This window comes from Lepidochelys kempii, chromosome 2 (assembly GCF_965140265.1).
Source record: "Lepidochelys kempii isolate rLepKem1 chromosome 2, rLepKem1.hap2, whole genome shotgun sequence".
Lineage (NCBI taxonomy): Eukaryota > Metazoa > Chordata > Testudines > Cheloniidae > Lepidochelys > Lepidochelys kempii.
The window spans coordinates 141,054,266-141,076,604 of NC_133257.1; the positions used below are offsets into that span (position 1 = coordinate 141,054,266).

The following is a 22,339-nucleotide window of genomic DNA, read 5'->3' on the forward strand; positions in this document are numbered from 1 at the left end:
ACAGATATATAAGCCCCAGGCTAAGTAGGTCCCTTTTCCGTGGGTAAGGTAACAGGGAAGTTTCCAGAACAATCAGGAACCTTCTGGAGACAATTAAAACAGGCTGATTAAAACACCTGCAGCCAATCAAGAAGCTGCTGGAATCAATTAAGGCAGGCTAATCAGGGCACCTGGGTTTTAAAAAGGAGCTCACTTCAGTTTGTGGTGTGCATGTGAGGAGCTGGGAGCAAGAGGCACTAGGAGCTGAGAGTGAGAACGCGGACTGTTGGAGGACTGAGGTGTACAAACATTATCAGACACCAGGAGGAAGGTCCTATGGTGAGGATAAAGAAGGTGTTGGGAGGAGGCCATGGGGAAGTAGCTCAGGGAGTTGTAGCTGTCGCACAGCTGTTCCAAGAGGCACTCTAGACAGCTGCATTTCACAGGGCCCTGGGCTGGAACCCGGAGTAGAGGGCGGGCCCAGGTTCCCCCCAAATCCTCCCAACTCCTGGTCAGACACAGGAGGAGTCGACCTGGACTGTGAATTCAGAAAAATGGCCAAACTGAGGGCTGCCGTGAATCATAGAATATCGGGGTTGGAAGGGACCCCAGAAGGTCATCTAGTCCAACCCCCTGCTCAAAGCAGGACCAATTCCCAGTTAAATCATCCCAGCCAGGGCTTTGTCAAGCCTGACCTTAAAAACCTCTAAGGAAGGAGATTCTACCACCTCCCTAGGTAACGCATTCCAGTGTTTCACCACCCTCTTAGTGAAAAAGTTTTTCCTAATATCCAATCTAAACCTCCCCCACTGCAACTTGAGACCATTACTCCTCGTTCTGTCATCTGCTACCATTGAGAACAGTCTAGAGCCATCCTCTTTGGAACCATCTCTCAGGTAGTTGAAAGCAGCTATCAAATCCCCCCTCATTCTTCTCTTCTGCAGGCTAAACAATCCCAGCTCCCTCAGCCTCTCCTCATAACTCATGTGTTCCAGACCCCTAATCATTTTTGTTGCCCTTCGCTGGACTCTCTCCAATTTATCCACATCCTTCTTGAAGTGTGGGGCCCAAAACTGGACACAGTACTCCAGATGAGGCCTCACCAATGTCGAATAGAGGGGAACGATCACGTCCCTCGATCTGCTCGCTATGCCCCTACTTATACATCCCAAAATGCCATTGGCCTTCTTGGCAACAAGGGCACACTGCTGACTCATATCCAGCTTCTCGTCCACTGTCACCCCTAGGTCCTTTTCCGCAGAACTGCTGCCTAGCCATTCGGTCCCTAGTCTGTAGCTGTGCATTGGGTTCTTCCGTCCTAAGTGCAGGACCCTGCACTTATCCTTATTGAACCTCATCAGATTTCTTTTGGCCCAATCCTTCAATTTGTCTAGGTCCTTCTGTATCCTATCCCTCCCCTCCAGCGTATCTACCACTCCTCCCAGTTTAGTATCATCCGCAAACTTGCTGAGAGTGCAATCCACACCATCCTCCAAATCATTTATGAAGATATTGAACAAAACTGGCCCCAGGACCGACCCTTGGGGCACTCCACTTGATACCGGCTGCCAACTAGATATGGAGCCATTGATCACATTGAACCTCCAAGGTGAGAAAATCCGCCAATAAGCACAAGACCCACCAAGGTAGAGCAGGAACTTCGTCACACTACGCTCAAAAAAAAGCTGTGCCCATACGTTTAAAAACAGCGTTTCCACCTGCAAACCACCCATGCTGTGCTACAGTGGCTTCATACCGCCACAAAAAATAACAAAAACCTTATTCGGTAAAGTTTAGCTCTCCAAAATTTTAATTTCAACACACAACACATCTCAAAAGCTTCTAACAAAGTGGCTAATGCACTCTCCTGTAAAACTTTCCCAAAATCAACTGGTTAAAATCGTCCTTAAAATGTAAAAAATATTGTTAGTCTTTATACACTTGGTAGTATATTTAAAGGTGCATGTGTCTTATTAACTCTGTTTTCTCCTAAAACTCAAAAAAAAAATCACAGCCAGTGTTTCACCCTATCTGTAATTTGCGGGGCGTCATAAATATAAAGGTTTCAGAGTAACAGCCGTGTTAGTCTGTATTTGCAAAAAGAAAAGGAGTACTTGTGGCACCTTAGAGACTAACCAATTTATTTAAGCATAAGTGAGCTGTAGCTCACAAAAGCTTATGCTCAAACAAATTGGTTAGTCTCTAAGGTGCCACAAGTACTCCTTTTCTTTTTATAAATATAAAGGGAAGGGTGACCACCTTTCCGTATACAGTGCTATAAAATCCCTTCTGGCCAGAGGCAAAACCCTTTCACCTGTAAAGGGTTAAGAAGCTAAGATAACCTTGCACCTGACCAAAATGACCAATGAGGAGACAAGACACTTTCAAAGCTGGAGCCGGGTGAGCAAAGGGTCTGTCTGTCTGAGTAATGGTTTTGCCGGGAACAGATCAGGAACGCAGCTCAGAACTCCTGTTGAAAGTTAGTAAGTAATCTAGCTAAAAATGCGTTAAATTTCCTTTTGTTTAATGGCTGTAAAATAGGCTCTGCTAAAAGGAATGTATATTCCTGTTTTTGTGTCTTTTTGTAACTTAAGATTTTGCCTAAAGGGATTCTCTATGTTTTAAATCTGATTACCCTGTAAGGTATTTACTGTCCTAATTTTACAGAGGTGATTCTTTTACTTTTTCTTTAATTAAATTTTTTTCTTTTAAGAACCTGATTGTTTTTCATTGTTCTTAAGATCCAAGGGTTTGGGTCTGTGTTCACCTGTACAAATTGGTGAGGATTTTTATCAAGCCTTCTCCAGGAAAGGGGGTGTAGGGCTTCGGGGGAAATTTTGTGTGGGAAGATGTCTCCAAGTGGGCTCTTTCCCTGTTCTTTGTTTAACACGCTTGGTGGTGGCAGCATAGGGTTTAAGAACAAGGCAAAGTGTGTACCTTGGGGAAGTTTTAACCTAAGCTGGTAAAAATAAGCTTAGGACATCTTTCATGCAGGTTCCCACATCTGTACCCTAAAGTTCAGAGTGGGGAAGGAACCTTGACAGCTTCCCATCCTGGTCCCTCACCAACCTGCTGGTACGACCTCACCACCACCCCTTCGGAAGAGGGTTAGGAGGTGGCTGTAAGAGGTACCAGTCATAGGAATCCTTCCCCTCGTTTCCACTCCTTTCAAGAATACCTCCTTTAATTCCTTTACCAATGCATTGCATCTGATTTTTGTAGCCCCTTCACTATGGAGTACTTGCACTGGATATCTGCCCCACATTTACATAATGAGTTGCGACATCATAGCCTAACTCCCATTTCATGTTTGCCCCAACTGAGCCCCCCTCTAAACCTGCTGTGGGGAAAGTGAAAAAAACACCACTTCATCTTTACCAATCTGGCAGTGAGGGAAAAATTCCTTCCGAGCCTCCTGAGAAAAGAGTGACTAGTGCAACGCCCACAACAGATCCCAACAAAACCTGGTATTTCACCACTTCCATGGGTGGGACTGTGGGTGCTGCTGGTACAGATAAAAGAGGGCTTTTCCTGCACCAGCATGGACCTATATAGTCCCCCCAACTTTTCTGGTCACTACGGGGAGAGGGGAATGGGTCAGCATCTCCACACTGGCCTGGTCTGTCACTGTAGCAAAAAGAATGAGGAGTCCGTTGGCACCTTAAAGATTAACAGATTTATTTGGGCATAAGCTTTTGTGGGTAAAAAACCCACTTCTTCAGATGCCGTTTTTTACCCATGAACGCTTAAGCCCCAATAAATCTATTAGTCTTTAAGGTGCCACTGGACTCCTTGTTTTTGTGGATACAGATAAACACAGCTACCCCGCTGATACTTGTAGCAGAAAGTCACTCCCTAGCTCTCTAACCCTTAAAGAGGCACGCACCTTTTCCAAGAAATCAGACGACTCCCATCGCTTAATGTGTGGTGAGGTCATTCTTACTCTCTTGGAGTCTGTCTGTGTTATTAGTTAAGTTATATTTGCTTCTGAAAACTGTAAATTTGTCCCTTTAAATCTGCCTATTTTTGCCTACATCTGCCCCCCACCCATAGCTATTGTATGAGATAATATGTTTCTTTATTACCACTTCAAAGGCCTCACACCTAGTACCTAAGGTTATATCCTGGAAGGCATCATCCATAATGTAATTATCAATATAGTTTTCTCTCCCCCCAAAAAAAACATTTTTCTTAGTCCTGAATTGGACTTTATTTTCGTGAAGACTGGTGCATGGTAGAAGATATATATTATTTCCATTCTGACATTAAGGAGTTAATTGATACTAGAATAGACTTATTTTTGTTATGTGTTTTGGCAATTTCAGACACAAAAGTAAAGTATCCCCACCCTTAGAATGTAGGAGCCCATCATGTCCTGATCTTTATATGCTGATTTCTGTATCTGAGCATTTTAGATGGAGCTTCTTGCCTAGCTGGTGGTATATCCATAAGCCCCTTTGTTTTCAGTTTAAACTGATTTTTACCAAAAAAAATCCTGGGTTTTACAAAAAGTATTATTCATTTTTTTCCAGTTTTCCCCCCTACTTTTGTATCATTCAAATATATAAAAAAGAACTTTCATGAGATATATGTATTACAATAACACAGTAGTCTGGGTGTATATGCCAAGCTGCCTGTTGAAGTAAGGCTATGAATTAGTCTAGAAGATACACAGAATAAACAAACAGGCATGCATGCAAGCTCTGAAGTGCATGTGCTTCAGAACTTACCGATGAATCTCACGCCCACCACGTACACATTGCAAGCTATTAGCAGATAACGGTTTAAAGATCTCATGCTAAAATGGGAAGAAAACAAAAATCAGTATCAGGATACATTTCAGAACACAAGGAAGTATTCAAAAGTTTAAAAAAAACAGGATCAAAGGATAAAGTTGAGTGTATGCCCAATGGTGTGGCCCAATTATATAAATGTAAATATTTATAGGCTAATAGTCTTCTCTACAACAGTAAACTGTTTATTCAAATGAAAAGGTTTATTTGGAGATGAGAGAGAGATATTGTTTTCTTAAACTCAGAGGTGGCATTTGGTTTTGAGTTCTGTATCAGTTCTGTAGCAAACCACATTGAATCCATTCATCAAATACTGAATACTTTCCCCCCATCCTTCCATCCACCAAAATAAACCCCAGTATCTACCCAGAAACATTATTAATAGTTTTTTCCACTGATTTTTACCTGTTTTTGTTGTTGTAGTAATAAACACTGATACATTCCTGGAAAAAAAAAATAACCTGAAAACAAAGGGCCCTATGTATCCGACATGAGGTTAAGCCAGCAGTTAAAGTTGCGTGCCTCTATTACCCATGAATCCTGGACTGTTGCAGTCGTTCCAAAAATATTATTGGAGGTGGTATTCTCTTCATTCAGGGTATAAAATGTTACATATTGTAATAAGTTTACTCTCTGCACACCCTGTAGCAAAACCTGTCTGTCCTCTGGATCTGTTCTGATCTCTTCAGGTTCCCATGATACTTGTTTACTTATTACTATTTGCACCCTTCTCTTACTGAGCTGAAAGATATTCCATATACATAGATACTGATTCCCTTTTAAATCTGATTGGTTCTTTTGTTTTCAGGTACGTTTCCAGAAGCACTGCCACCAATATCTTTTTGTTTTTGAAAACAGATAGCATCTTTTTTTGTTTGATTTCTTGGGTGATTTAGTTCCCCAGCATTCCAGGAGCACCAGCTTGTCCCGATCCTTTTTTTCCATTTATTGGAATATTCAGTATTGTCATTACCATGTAATGCCTTCCCCATCTTCCCCTATCCAACCCCTCACCTCAACATCAGTATCTGTATCATACTTCTTTATCTGCTTCCTTGCAATTATATTCAATATCGTCCCCAATTATAATACAACACCATAAACTATACATTTTAAACATTTTATGCTGGAAATGGCCCACCTTGATAATCATACACATTGTAAGGAGAGTGGTCAGTTTGGATGAGCTATTACCAGCAGGAGAGTGAGTTTGTGTGTGTGTGTTTTGGGGGGTGTGTGTGAGAAAACCTGGATTTGTGCTGGAAATGGCCCAACTTGATTATCATACACATTATAAGGAGAGTGATCACTTTAGATAAGCTATTACCAGCAGGAGAGTGGGATGGGAGGAGGTATTGTTTCATGGTCTCTGTGTATATAATGTCTTCTGCAGTTTCCACAGTATGCATCCAATGAAGTGAGCTGTAGCTCATGAAAGCTTATGCTCAAATAAATTGGTTAGTCTCTAAGGTGCCACAAGTACTCCTTTTCTTTTTGCGAATACAGACTAACACGGCTGTTACTCTGAAACCTGTCATTTTAAACATTCTAAGTTTCATTTTCTCCCTATGCTTTGTACTATACTTTCTGATATCCTTACTGTTAAGTACAGAGTTTCCTACATTAACTGCCTGTATCATTACTTTTTGAAAACTGGTTTCAGAGTAACAGCTGTGTTAGTCTGTATTCGCAAAAAGAAAAGGAGTACTTGTGGCGCCTTAGAGACTAAGGTGCATCCGATGAAGTGAGCTGTAGCTCACGAAAGCTCATGCTCAAATAAATTGGTTAGTCTCTAAGGTGCCACAAGTACTCCTTTTCTTTTTTTGAAAACTGTTACTTAACAACATTCCTAATAAATTTAGCATAAAATCATTCTATAAATTTCTTCTACTGAGGCAGTATTTTTAGTACAACACATAACTATTGTATTTTTACATCCACAAGTCAGTCCAATTTCCCTGCCTTTGTATTTAATGAGCCCTCAACTGAGATATACTTAGTTTGAATCTGATGATTTCATACTCCTTGGTCTATTGCAGGGGTGGGCAAACTTTTTGACCCGAGGGCCACATCTGGGTGGGGAAACTGTATGCAGGGCCATGAATGTAGGGCTGGGGCAGGGGGTTGGGGTGGGGGAGGGAGTGCAGGTGTGGGAGGGAGCTCAGGGCAGGGGATTGGGGTGCAGGAGTGGGTGCAGAGTGTGGCATGGGGCTCAGGGCAGGGGGTTGGGGTGCAGGAGGGGTGTGTCGGGGGCTCAAGGCAAGGGGTTGGGGTGCGGGATGCAGGAGGGGTTTGGGGTGTGGGCTCCAGCCCGGCGCCACTTACCTTGAGCGGCTCCGGGGTGGCAGTAGCACGCAGCAGGGCTAAGGCAGGCTCCCTGCCAGCCAGCATGTCCAGCAGTGGCTCCTGGGGGTGGGCTGGGGCAGGCGGCTCCGCCGCGTGCTGCCCTCACCTGTGGGTTCCACCCCCAAAGCGCCCATTAGCCACGGTTCCCCGTTCCCAGCCTATGGGAGCTGCGGGGCGGAGTGCCTGCAGGCGAGGGCAGCGCACAGAGCACCGTACTGGAGCCAATACTGCACCTAGAAGTTGCTCCTCTGTATTTCAAAGGCCACATACCCCTAGCAATAAACACTTATCGTGCTGTCTCTTGTTCTTTCTTTGTATCTCTGGGGTTTGAGGGGTATCACAGTTTGAGTGATAGAGGGAGGAGGAACTCCAAGCCGGCCATATTCTGTAGTTGGGGAGAAGATGCATGGGGGCAGACACAGGCCTGGCCTACACTTAAAATTTAGGTTGACATAGAATCATAGAATCATAGAATATCAGGGTTGGAAGGGACCCCAGAAGGTCATCTAGTCCAACCCCCTGCTCAAAGCAGGACCAATTCCCAGTTAAATCATCCCAGCCAGGGCTTTGTCAAGCCTGACCTTAAAAACCTCTAAGGAAGGAGATTCTACCACCTCCCTAGGTAACGCATTCCAGTGTTTCACCACCCTCTTAGTGAAAAAGTTTTTCCTAATATCCAATCTAAACCTCCCCCACTGCAACTTGAGACATAGCTACAGTGCTTGGTAGTGTGAAAAATTCACACCCCTGAATGCTGTAGTTTTACTGACCTGAGCCCTGGTGTAGCCACAGCTAGGTCAATGGAAGAATGCTTCTGTCGCCCTAGCTGCCATCACTCAGGGAGATGGTGTTCTGACACTGATGGGGAAAAAAACCATTTGTCAGTTTAGGCTGTGCCTACACTACATGGTTATGCCAGCATAGATATGACACCCTAGCCATGCCACTGTAGTCCCCATAGAGTAGTTGTGGCCACAGACTACTGTATTCCTAGACTGTTACTCCCAAGAATCATCACTTTTGAACAGAGACTGAATGGCAAAGCAACAAAGTGAAGGAGCTTAAGCAAAGAGGTTTGAAAATAACACAGGTAAACCAAAGTTCTATGAATTCCAATGTTAAGAATTTCTGTTTAATTCAAACTGCCCCTGGGTCCCCCCAGACTGAAAATAGGCTATTGTATTTTGACATGATATTGCAAATCTCAATTTTACAAGTGTTGGGTGCCATCTAAGATGGTTAAACATCAGACTTGACCAATAATAATCATGAGTACACTGTACTTCCGTACTATCTTCCATCCACGGATCTCAAAGGTCCACAAACTTTATTAATGAACAAGGCAATGAATGTATAAATGCCTCCCCAAGTAACTGTTAAGTGATACTATCTTGGGTTTGATCACAATACCTGATTCCATTTTTTTAGATGAAATTGTATAAACATATTGCTTAATTTCTTTATCACTTTTCCATAATATCTCTGATGCTTCTTTGCATGTAAATCATGCTTCTTTGCATATAAATTTTGTTCTTACTGAGTGGTTCCTACAATACAGATATTCTATGAGAGCTTTGTTTTGATTGTTTGTTTGGTTTGTTAGGCCATTTTATTCGTCGTAGAAAAAGGGGTACTGAGTGTTGTCTGGAGAAGGTCTGATTTTGATCTGGTTCTGTTAATATAAATATGATGACTTGATATCACTAAATTTACTGGGGAGAAAATACTTATCACTTATATAATGCTTGTCTTCTTAGATTCCAAAGTCCTTTGTCATTATTCCATTTTACAGATGGGAAAATGGAGGCACAGAGGATTAAAGAGGCATATATTTCACATAGTTAATGGCAGAACCAGAAAGACAACTAGTTTTCCTGAATTTCATTCTTGTGATTTATCCCCAAAATGAATTCTAAGATATATTAAACATAATGGATTAACTTCATTGCTGGTTTCCCTGGAGTCACAGCAAGGCTTAATTGACTCAATGTGATCAGAATTAATAAGTAAATGTGAGGTTTCTAGTTAAAAGTACAAAACTTAACATCTCTCAAAGCTTCGTCTTCAGGTTCTATGGAAATCGTTAGTTGAAATATTGAGTGTGACATAGTATAACATGAATTAACATTTTTGGCCACAATGTGACACATTGGGAATTCAAATACCAGTTCTCATACACAAATTCATGAATGCCTTGTGAATCATACTTGGAAGTGTTCACACAGCTCCACGCCAAACCTTTCCAAAAGCATCTTTTGGGGAGAAAAAGACCCATTGTTTTGAAAGCAGATTTTGATTCAGAAAAAAAATTATTTTTCAAAGCAATTCCCTAAGAATTTTAGGAATACCATTCAGTAAATAGCACATATGCCACATTTTCACAGAGTGCTTATAAATCCTGTTGTGTTTACATGTCCTCCCTCAAACCAGACTAATACGATCTTTACTTTTCCTAGGTTTTAGTGGAGTTCATTTTTCACCAGGTAAAATGAGTTTTTATGGCAGGGGTGGGAAAACTTTTTGGCCCAAGAGCCACATCTGGGTGGGGAAATTGTATGCAGGGCCATGAATGTAGGACTGGGGTAGGGGGTTGGGGTGTGGGAGGGATTGCGGAGTGTGGGAGGGTGTGCGGTGTGCAGGAAGGGGCTCAGGGCAAGGAGTTGGAGTGCTGCAGGGTTCAGGAGGGGGCTCAGGGCAGGGGATTGGTGTGCAGCAGGGGTGTGGGGTGCGGCAGGAGGCTTATGGTATAGGGTTGGGGGCTCAGGGCACGGGGTTGGGGTGCAGGAGGGTGTGGCAGGGGGCTCAAGGTTCAGGGTGCGGTCTCCGGCCTGGTGCTGCTTACCTCGAGTGGCTCCGGGGTGGCAGCACAACTAAGGCAGGCTACGTGCCTGCCCTAGCCCCGCGCCACTCCCAGAAGTGGCCACAATGTCTGGCAGTGGCACCTGGGGGTGGGCTGGGGCATGCTGCCCTCGCCTGTGGGTACCACCCCCAAAGCTCCCATTGGCCGCGGTTCCCTTTCCCAGTCAATGGGAGCTGCGGGGGGGTGGGTGCCTGCAGGCGAGGGTAGTGCACGGAGTCCTCTGTCCCCCTTCCCCAGGGACCGCAGGGACATGGTGCCAGCTGCTTCCAGGAGCCGTGTGGGGCCAGAGCAGGCAGGGAGCCTGCCTTAGCCCTGCTGTGCCATGGGGCTGGCAATCCCACGGGCCAGCTTGAAAGCCCTGACAGGCTGGATCCAGCCCACATGCTGTAGTTTGCCTTCCCCTGGTCTATTGTATTTGATTCTGGCACTGAGGCTTTCTCGTAGCATGGGTTTGACCCATCTGATGTATTCTATGGGTTTCTGAGAATGTCTGAGGAAATTAAAGTTGCTTTCCTATGGAGTGCTTGCAGACTTCTGTAAATTTAGCCCTTTTCCTCTGCAGGAGAAATAAAGGGATGGAGCAGCCCTCAGCCAAAGTACCACTGTCCCTTGCAATTGTCTGGGAAGTGAGAGGGAGGATGGGCCACCTATTCATGCCTCTTCTCAGCTTCCTGACAAAAGAAGAAAGCTTGTCTCCTGATGCTTCGTTTACAGTGCTTTTGGGAAGGAAAAGGGGTAGAATATGGATTCTCCCGCCCAACACATACACCTTCAACCCACAGCTTTGCCACTCTTTATAATCCTCTGATCCTGGGGGTGGGGGGGATGGGCTGCCCATTTGCTGCACTTCTCAGCTTCCTGGTAAATAAGGAGAGCTTGTCTTCTGCTACTGGGTGATCAGTGAATTTGTGTGGGGGGGTGCCGGCAGGGGTGTGTGTGAAGCCACCACCTTTCACTCTGTATACACAGCTAGTGAGTCACAAGGAACCCTCAGTCATTGCTTTAATACTACCAGCCTTCACTGGTGTGGGGTGAAGGGAGCTCAGTTTAGTCTCATCATTTCACCTTCTACCCCCTCTGCCTTCTTATCAAATGGCCTCTGCTCTTTTGGGCTCCCCCAGGTAGGGTATGGGGTCTAGCTGGGGCTCTGCTACCAATGTTGCTGCTAATTAGGAAAGGGGAGCATGGGAGCTCACTGAGTGCACTTCCTCACTGCACGATGACAGTCACACACTCCCACTGTTGGGCTTATGTTGGCAAATGTTGACTTTCTAGTGGTGGTCACTGTACAACTGGTTTTACCTATGCTTAAAAATAAGGAAGAAGTGTGATATCTGATAGCACCTACATAGAAACTTCAATGAATGCTAACTTTTAAAATGTCTACTGTAACATATAGTAAGCAACACCTCCTTCAATTAATTTTCCTTTTTGGAGCCAGCTTAGATCACCATCTTTCATTTTACTTTTCATGTACAATCTAAAGTCATGGACTTCCACCATCTTTCTGTAGGCAAAAGATCACCGTATTTTCACATCTCACCCTTTATGTATAGACCTCAAACAACTCCCTGTTCCACTCTAAAATCACAAAAGGCTGTAGAAACTCCCCTACAAAGGACAATTATGAAACATCTCCGTACTTATTAATTACCCTCCTCTTTTGGTCTGAGACCTCCTGTCCCTACTCACCCACATACACCCAAATATCCACATAGAATTTGACCACTCTACAAACACTGTAGAGTTTTGTAGCGTGGAATCACTGAGATTCTCCACAGTCTTACAGCTTGAGTAGTGATTTAGACTTGTGCAAAGTGGGACTCAAATATGACCAGTCCAATTTATTAGTATTTTACAGCCACTTTGCACAGATGTGAATGCAAAACAAGATGCAAAGCAATGGGGAATCAAGCCTAAAGGCCTCCGACCCTAGATCACTTCACCTACTGAAACCAACTGGATAAACCTATCAGGGAAGAGCAGTAGTGTCTGATCAATATATGTATTACATGTCTGCTGCTGAATATTTGAAAGCCCACAAATCCATATTAACATTATGGAGCTTGTTCCTATTATGATGGGATTTGAGGCACAGTAAATTAATTCTGTAGGTGAAACTGTAAGGTTATTTTATGAATTTGGATTAGAGCTGGGTGAATTTTTTTCAGACCAATAGTTTATTCACTGAAAAATGAAGTTGGGGTCAACCTGAAACTATTTGTGAACTTAACATAAATCTACTGAATCGTTTAGGCCAAAATAAACAAATAAGTAAATTAGAGAGGGAAGGAGGAGGGGAAGTTGCCACTGCTTCCCTTTTAACATTTATCGCAATGGTTAGGGCACTCACCTGGGATATGGTAAACCCTTGTTTATTTATTCCCTCCTTCATTTAATCCCTCTTTCTTCTGTCAAATATTAGACTGAAGGTGGGTTAAATGCTCTTTTAAAACCAGTATGTGTAAACTGTTAGAGATCCGTGACAAATTTTTAATGAATGTTCTTGCACTTTGTAGCTTCGCTACAGCCTCTTTTCTTAAAAACATATGAATCCTATAACATTGGGGGTGGTCTTGCCATTTCCTTTGTCAAAATGAATCAAGATTTCAATAGATCACCTGACCAGTTTGAATTGTATAATACATTATAGTGTTTTGATCTTTGCATGAGAGATTATTACAAATCGGTGAGGTAAATATAAAGTTGTAAGCAAAATGGCCCTAATAAGCTAACTGACTTTAAATTTTAAAGAGGAAGAAAAAAACATATTTTCACCTGAACCATACATTTCATTGAAATCTTTACATTATAAGCTATGAAACAAGCATGTAGATACTTTGTAGAGATTGACTATTTACATGCTTCTGTAGACTATTATGTAGACCATTGTGTAAGGCTTAGTAGAGCCAAAAGTAATTATCTCCATAAGGTACAGTGCAGTTTAGAAGACTGAATCACTTGTGCATTTATCCTGTGATGAGATGTAACCTGTCATTACATGGTAATTATCTTGTAATTAAAATGACCAACAAATAGTGTATTATTGAATAGTAGTTACAGGATGAATTCTGCTCTGAAATGTAAAGTAGTAGTCCTGGCACATAGAGCACTAGACTGGGACTCAGAAGTCCTATATCATGTTCTAAGCTGCTACCAGCCTGCTGGGTGACCATTGGCTAGTGCTTCAGTTTCCATATTTGTAAAATGGCACTGATACTACCTTCTTTGTAAAGTGCTTGGAGATCTATGGATGAAAAGAGCTGTTTCCTGTTTTTCATTTTTTATAATATGAGCATACAATTGTGTTACTGAATGAGATTTTAAAATTTCCACTGCATCTTGCTGTATTCCAAACCACATAGTTATAATCTTCTGCTAACAGAATACCTGCCTATTGTCAAGTAATCAGTCAGATAATGCAGCCTGAGTCTTAGAAAACTGAACTAACTCTTCTCACATGCTAGATTGACAGACAGTATAGCCAGCCTGCCTTCAGAAGCATTTCAGAGAACTCATTATCCCAACTCCCCTCTCACTTTTCCAATAATGCCACCTCTGCCCCTACCTTCATCTGCCTGTTGAGCCATCAGCAGCATAAAGCAAGCTAGTAAATGTGGTGTGTATGGAGAGAGGGTATTTTATTTGAGTTTTGGGAGCTGGGGGGGAGAGGAGCATTTTTGTTTGGAATGAGAGAGAAGAAAAGGATAACAACTTGGAAGGGAAAGAGAAAGAAGGGGGGACCTTTATGTGGGGAGGGAAGAAGAAAGAACTTTGCTTGAGAAAGAGGAGAAGGAGAAGATGGAGAAGAGGATAATGATTGGGAAGTCATTGTGGGGTCCAAACTTGATCTGAAGCTGGAAGAGATGGCCTGCAAACATTGGCTGGGAGAGGGAGCTCTCTTCAGGTTCTCTGTGTGTGATCGAAGGAAAGAACAATGGAATAGGACAAGGAGTCAGGGGTGGGATAGGGATAGGAGTGGGATAGGGATAGATTGGAGGGGACCTTAATTCTGGCATTTCCTAACTCCTGAGTGTGTGACTTTGCCTTGTCAACAATACTATTTGAATGTAGTTTTTTGTGTATAACAGGGATAAAAAATGAAGTATTTTCTCACCCTCAGAGTGAGATTGTTCCTCAAGGTCAAAGTTGACACACATCAGCAGGGCAGTGTAGGGAAGATTGTATTGCTGTTGCTTGTACTTTACCCAGTCATGCACCTTTCCTAAGTATTAAAATTAGGAGATTTAATTTCAAGATACATATATATAAAAATGTGCTAAATCATTTATAAATAAACCTAATGCCTTTTGAAAGTATGTTTTAGTTTCACAGAACAGCTAAATTATTAGGGGAAGTAGTACTGCTCATTTCCACATCACTCTAAATACCTTTCACTTTGGCAGTACCAATTTAAGCACACTATCTTTACTTCCTTCTCCTACTGTGCATTACGCTGATAGAAAAGATAAGATAAGCTGACAAACTAGTCATTGGAGATTCACTGGGAACAGGGTGAGTCCTACATGATGAGAGGAGCTATTAATATTTTAAAGTCTTTCTTCCGTACAGGCACCAAAGTATTACATCACAACATATATACTACAAATTGTCAGTGATCAATAGATTTAATGTGCTGGGGTTCCAGGAGGAGGACTTTTCAGCATCTTCTCTACTGAATGACTGGATTTAATTATGGGAACTAAACAAAGTGTTTATAAAACAAAACCTTGAAAACCTATTTTAAACATAGAATACTTTATATGGAATCAGGAAAAATCAGGACTCTTTTATCAAATACTACTATCTGTTTTGCTTAGTCCTGTTAATTTGTTTAGCAGAATAAGGCAACTTGTTTTTTGAAACAATGTTGTTTACTTTTTGCAAATGCCGAAATAATGATGTTTAAGTGATAATGTGCCACTTTAAATTATCTGACCTGATTTTAGTTCTGAAAAGTCAAAATGTGAAAAACTGGAACCATTCATTTGATAATTCCTAGCAACTCTTGATAAATAATACATGCTCTTTCTCTTTCACTGAGACTGTCACTGACTGCTCAAAATTACTTTCACCACAGGGCCCAGCCTTCTATCCCAGAGTGCACTTCAGCTCAATTCCAAACCTGAAGGGTCTTTCCAGTATTCAGCGAGCTACCATAGCAACCAGACCCTTGCCCTGGGTGAAACAGCAACATCACAGCTCCCATCCCGCAGCAGTCAAGCCAGAGCTGCCATTCAGAGCTACAGCCAGGTATGTTTGAGGAGCAGCATAGATCTTTTACAACACACACTGTTCAAGGGTGCTCTGAGAAAATAAGTTTATTCTATGCTTAGTGTCTCAACAAATCCTAATGAGCCCTTTTTCTTGCTGTGTACTATTCCCATAGCAGAATGTAGTAAAGTCACATCCTTTATTTTGTAAATTTAAAGCTGCTGGACATAATGCAGTAACAAAATGATGTTGAGTTAAAGAAAACATTGCAAGCCGCTTTTATTTATGTACTTACATGAGGATTTAGGTGACTAATTTTTAGGCATTCCGGTTTGAAAATTTTGGGTGGTGTTAATGTTTGATTTTTCAAATGTGCCATTGTATTATTATTATTTTATGTGTTTTTCCTTCTTTAAATATCACTGAACTAACATATGGTTCTGGACAAATGGTCAGTAAAATCGTGGTTGTACAGCTAAATTGCAGCCTTGTTGCAGTACCGTTGTTATCTGTCACTTGTGATAGCTGTCAGTGCAAAGCAATCAAAACTGAAATAGGGTGAAGTATAAGTCAAAAGTTAGAAAACGATGCAGAATCTAATACAGAGGTCTAATTTATTGCGTGGTACAGTGGCTTAATTCCATGTGAATTGATCCTCACAGGTGTAGCTGGACCTACTTCCCCGCACACTGCCATTGTTTTATGTATGTGAAGATACACAAATAATTTAGCAGGTAAATGATCAACCTATTTTAAAGGTTTAGAAATTCAGTTCAGGTAGGCATCCACAAGTTCAGATACTCATCCACACTCTCTGAATATCCCTTCCCATGACAGCTCTCTTGTTTGAGTGATTTTCTGCAACCGGTTCTGCTCTGACACTTATACCATTCCCCCATTTCGTGATCTTCACGGCTCCACCCCCCTTCCTATGTCAGTTTAGCTTCAGTTTACATAAAAAACTTCCAAAAGTTTTACAGCTTTATCTGAACCTCTTCCATCCATACACTGGGGTAGAAATTTCAGAACAACAAGATTTCTTATGAGATTTCCAATTTCATCTGGATCAGAAATGCCACCAAAACAGTTTTTTTTTTCTCACATGATATCCATGCTTCTGTACATCTTGGTTTTTGCCAGCAGCAGAGGGCACAAAGATGAGATAAACAACATTTTAAAATGGGGTTTGGTTCAATTTTAGTTTTATTGGACAGTTTAGTTTGATTCAACCTGCCCTACTTCACAACCGCAGATATCTAGGAAGGAAACAAAAGAGAAACTCCAGGAATGGCACTGAGGCAAGCGACATGCAAATATTTAATATCTACTTAAATAGCTACTACTCAAAGATAATTTGATCCATCTGGAATTCTTGCAAATGGTACAGAAAAACTCGGTCATATAAAGCATCTGCATCCTACACCTTTACTCTTCATTTAGCCTCCTAGACAACAGCTTTCCAAAGCAATTTTTGAAAGGATTAACTTCAGTTATCCATGTTAGTGTGGTGGTAGGGTATTTTTGTATGTCATAGTTCACTTCTTCTTCAGAGTTCTATGTTGAACTTACAAAGCCCAGAGAGAAAGCAGTAGGTGGTAGGTAGACACTGCACAGGTATGTGATACAGACATACATACATTATTCAGTTCTCTCAGTAGTGTGAATAAAAAAGTCTCACTATTCTCAAATCTGAAAAATGAAATAAAGCACAGTCAGCTAAAAATTGTTACATGTTTAGTATTCTACCCAGGGCTCAAGCTGAATCAATATAGCTTCAGGGAATTAAGGCTGTCTTGACACATAACAGCCTCTCTATAGTTCCCTAGGGGGCATCCCTGCCCTCCTGCTGCATTGGAGCCAGGAGGTGAACAGGGATAGCCCCCCAAAATACCTGAAAGGCAATCAGACCCACATGCAGCCCAGGTGGGTACTTGCAGGAATTTAAGGGATCCCTGAAGGCTGTATCTACCACCTTTCAGGGTGAGTTGATTCCTGAAACATGACTACAGAGGAGAGGACTGGTCCCTAGAACATGGCTTCAGCAATGAGCAAGGGAATGTAGACAGACTTGAGTTGTGAGAGGAGAAATAGGCTTGAATTGGACTGAATTCAATAGTTGGGGGAGAGATTAATGGGGGAGTCATGGGATGACGGTCCCCTGGAAAGGGGATGGTCAGAGGAACTTGAAAGATGATATCTGGAGCTGAAGAGAAAAAGAAATGAGGGGAGAGATTGAGGAAAAATAAAAAACTGTGTTCCCTCTCCCCTTTACAAGTAGAAGCAGGAAAAAAGAATGTTAGTAAAATAAAGCAGTAATAATAATAACAACCTGATATAGTGTTTCTCCTCAGTGTATCTGCGAGTGCTTCATAATCCTTATTGTATTTGTCCTCATAACACCCCTGTGAGATAGTGAAGAATTATTATCCCCATTTTACAGATGGGAACTGAGGCACAGAGAATCTGTGGGACTTGCCCAAGGTCAGATAAGAAGTCCATGGTAGAGTGGGGAGTTGAGACCAGGTCTCCCATGTCCTAAGGTAGTGTCCTAGCCACTGGACCATCTTTTCCCTCCTAGTAACTGAGACATGAAAGGAAAAGTGTTTTTTTTAAAAAAAAGAGTACTAGGGTTGTTTTTTTAAAGAAATGAATAAAAATGGAGGATGGAGGGAGAGAGAGAGAGAGAGATCCCTTTAAGGTTAGAAAACATGGATTGTTTTATTATATTTATAATGATATTATTAGGGCCCTACCAAATTCACAGTCCATTTTGGTCAATTTCACTTTCATAGAATTTTAAAAATAGTGAATTCCATGATTTCAGCTATTTAAATCTGAAATTTCACAGTGTTGTAATTTTGGGATCCTGACCCGAAAAGGAGTTGTGAGGGGGTTGTAGAGTTATTGTGGGGTGGTGGGGGGTTGCGGTACTGCTACCCTTCCTTTTTCACTGCTGCAGGTGGCGTTGCTGCCATCAGAGCTGGGTAGCTGGAGAGCGGTGGCTGTTGGCCAAGAGCCCAGCTCTAAAGGCAGAGCTGCCATCAGCAGCAGTGCAGAAGTAAGGATGCCATGGTACAATATTGCCATCCTTACTTCTGCACTGCTGCCTGCAGGGCTGGGCCCTCAGTCAGCAGCCATTGCGCTCCGTCCGCCCAGCTCTGAAGGTAGCAGTGCAGAACTAAGGGTGGCATGGTATGGTAATGCTAACCTTCTGCTCTGCTGCTGGAAGGGCGCAGCTTTCAGAGCGGGATGCCTGGCCAACAGCTGCTGCTCTCCAGCAGCTTAGCTCTGAACGCAGTGCAGAAATGAGGGTGGCAATGCCACAATCCCCCCTAAAATAACCTTGTGGCCCCTGCAACTCCCTTTTGGGTCAGGACCCCCAATTTGAGGGACTCTGGTCTCCCCCCATGAAATCGGTATAGTATAGGATAAAAGCACACAAAAGACCAGATTTCACGGGTGGGGGAGACCAGATTTCATAGTCCGTGACGCGTTTTTCATGGCCGTGAATTTGGTAGGGCCCTAGATATTATATTTCTCTGATAGAGGAAAAAAAGGACCAGCTTAAACCCATAGGGCAGAGGCAAAGAAATGTAGTAATATATATTTATATATTTCTTCCCTGTGCACCAACATTGAACAGTTTTGTTCTGAAAAATTACACGTGAATCATTCAACATAACACATGCGTCTGAAGAAGTGAGGTTTTTACCCATGAAAGCTTATGCTCAAATAAATCTGTTAGTCTTTAAGGTGGCACCGGACTCCTTGTTGTTTTTGTGGATACAGACTAACACGGCTACCCCCTGATACTTGACACCATGCAAGGCACTAAATTTAGCCATATGGAGAGCGCTCCATGCATCTGCAGAAGTGAGATTTTTACCCACGAAAGCTTATGCTCAAATAAATCTGTTCGTCTTTAAGGTGGCACCAGACTCCTTGTTGTTTCAACATAACACAGTTATGCACAACTAGTCAGCCTGCGCCAGTTAGATAGGTAATAAGTATAACCTACGAATCTACTCTATCTATTATATTGCTGAATAAGCAAAAGAGACCTGGAAAATACAATATATTTTTCTCTCCATTCCTCCAGGTGGTGTGTGTGTGAATTTATATATGTAGAAGGATGTATATGTTATATATGTAAAAGTCAATACATTGACTTTTTCTGGGGAAAAACTTTTGAAGATAATTGTTTAAATATTGAAAAAGATTAGTAATAAATAAATTTACTTATACATTGTTATCTTGCTAAGGGTAACAAAAGCACACAAGTCTATGAACTGCCATACTACATCAGACCAATGGCTTATTTAGCCCAGTATCCTGTCTTCCAACAGTGGCCAGTACCAGAACTTCAGGGGGAGTGTACAGAGCAGAGCAATTTTTGAGAGATCCACCACTATCTTCTCCTCCCAGCTTCTGGCAGTCAGTTGTTTAGGGTCATCCTGGGGATGGGGTTACATCCCTGACCATCTTGGCTAATAGCCATTGATGGACATATCCTCAATGAACTATTCTAGGTTTTTTTAGCCCATTTAAACTTTTCACCATCCCAGCATCCCATGGCAATGAGTTCCACAGGTTAATTTTGCTATGTGTGAAAAAGTATTTTCTCTTGTTTGTGTTAAATCTGCTGCCTATTAATTTAATTGGGTGACTCTTTTTTTTTTGTTTTGTGGGAAAGGGTAAATTGTGATTTTATAGATTTCTCTCATTGCCCCCCTTTAGTTTTCGCTTTTGTAAGCTGAACAGCCCTAATCTTTTTAGTTTCTCTGCATATGGAAGTTGTTCCATACCCTTCATCATCTTTGTTCCACTTTTCTGAACCTTTTTCAGTTCCACTATATCCTTTTTGAGAGAGTGTAACCAGAACTGGACATAATATTCAAAGTGTGGGCGCACCATAGATTTACATAGTGGCATAATAATAATTTATTTATGTATTTTCTATGCCTTTCCTAGTAGTTCCTAATATTCTGTTAGCCTTTTTGGTTGCTGCTGCACACTGAGCTTAAATTTTCAGAGAACTTTCCATGATGATTTGAAGATCTCTTTTCTCAGTGGTAACAGATAATTTAGGACCTATCATTATATATGGGTAGTTGGGATCATGTTTTCTAATGTGCGTTACTTTGCACTTATTAATGTTGAATTTCATCTGTCATTTGTTTCCCAGTCACGCAATTTGTGAGGTTCCCCTGTAACTCTTCGCAGTCATCATTGGACTTAACTGTCTTGAATAATTTTGTATATCTGCAAATTTTGTCACTTCACTGTTCACCCCCTTTTCCAGTTAATTAATTAATATATTGTACAATCACTCACAGACCCTTGAGGGACCCCACTGTTTACCTCTCTCCATTGTGAAAACTGACCATTAATTCATACCCTGTTTCCTATCTTTTAACCAGTTACTGATATATAATATACGTTATCTTATGTCAGCTTACTTTGCTTAAGACCCTTTGAGAGGAACCTTGTCAAAGGCTTTCTGAACATCCAAATACACGATTTTCACATTCAGGGGTTCAAATTCAGGGCAGTGAGGGGTTGTGTCACTGCCTGTCCCTAACCCTGGGTGCCTCACGATGCTTTGCTGTTGTACCTCCCAACCTGGGCTGCTCACAAACAGGCCACCAGCATGCAGATCACACCTTGAGTGTCTGTGTATAGCTGCAGCCCTGCTCCAGCAACTCTGACCCCAACAGTCTGTCAGCAACACAGCAGTCACACTCTGGCTTCCCTTAGTCTTTCCCAGTCTTGCATTTTCAGAAATATGCATGTTCTGTGTTGTCCAGCTCTCTCCTGGATAGTTCAGATATTAAAGGTTCGTTGCCCCTGTAAGGAGTCAATATTAAACAGTTTGCTACTTTACCTGGAGTAACCAAGTAGTTCAGTTTAAACACAGACTGGATTGGTTGAGATTAAAAAATAAAACAAGTTTATTAACAAAAGAAGATAGGATTTTAAGTGAATTCAAGTATAAGAAATACAGTTAAAATGGTTACAAGCAAATAAAAGTAAAAACGCATATCTAAAAGTTTGAAACTTAATCTTGGTTCAAGGCTTTGTTCAAGATGGCCTTTCCCACCCACAGTTTTCCACCAAGGTGGTGACTGATCCTTTCCTTGGTCAGGATCTCTCCCAGAGGCCCAAAGGTGCTGGTGCTTTTGCCTTCTAAGGTGAAAGAGAGAAGTTGGGGTTTTCTTCCCCTCTCTTTTACAGTCCAGTGAATTCTTCAAGTGGATTCTTCTGAAGATTATACCTCAAAGGAAAGTTTATTCAAACCATAAAGGAGGCAACATTGAGTCTGGTGGTAAAGGAGGCTCCATGCTCTTTTTTCCCCACCTGTGTTTGTTGAAATGAAAATTTTCTCTGTCTCCTGCCATTTCCTTCCCCTGCTGTCTCTAGGACTTTGTTTACTACTTGTATGTCAACTGAGGCAAACACATATCCCTCTGTTTAAGATAGATACGTTTAACAACTTTTACCTAGTCAGGGTTGTGTAGTTTTGTACATGTGGCCATAGCATAACACAGGGGGATCACATGACTTTATATATAATGTTGGAACATACATTTCACCAGGATATTATTGACCAGCAAGTTATTAGTTTTCAAATGATACCTCACAAGGAATATTTTGTACAAAGATCATTAAAATAGCATGTAGGGTATGAATACTGGGGTCCTTTCGGTCACAACCATATCACTGGAACACCCATACACACATTCTGGTTAACATGCTCCAAAAATTCTAATAGATTGGTGAGGCACAACTTCTCTTTCCCTGTACATGTCTGATAATTCTGCTCTCTACTGTAGTTTAAACCAATTTGCTTGGTACTAAAATTAGGCTTACTGGCCTGCAATAGCCAGGATCCCCTCCGGAGCCCTTTTTAAAAATCGGCATTATGTTAGCTACCCTCCAGTCATTTGGTACAGGGGTTTGTTTCAGCAATAAGTTACATACCACAATTAGTAGTTCTGCAGTTTCCTATTTGAATTCCTTCAGAACTCTTGGGTGAACACCATCTGGTCCAAGTGACTTATTACTGTTTAATTTATCAATTTGTTCATAAAACCTCTTCTATTGACACATCAGTGTGGGACCGAAGTTCAGATGCATCAACTAAAAA

The 22,339-nt window shown here is 41.8% G+C and overlaps 1 protein-coding gene across 5 annotated transcripts in view; it reads left to right on the top strand.

Annotated features, from left to right (window-relative positions):
* CTNND2 (catenin delta 2) overlaps positions 1–22,339 on the top strand; it is a 1,187,410-nt gene that overhangs the window by 675,295 nt on the left and 489,776 nt on the right. For all 5 annotated transcript variants that reach the window (XM_073332333.1, XM_073332332.1, XM_073332334.1 and 2 more), the window contains one exon: positions 15,059–15,231. In XM_073332333.1, the coding sequence (XP_073188434.1) occupies positions 15,059–15,231 (173 nt within the window). The remainder of the gene's footprint in view (positions 1–15,058; positions 15,232–22,339) is intronic.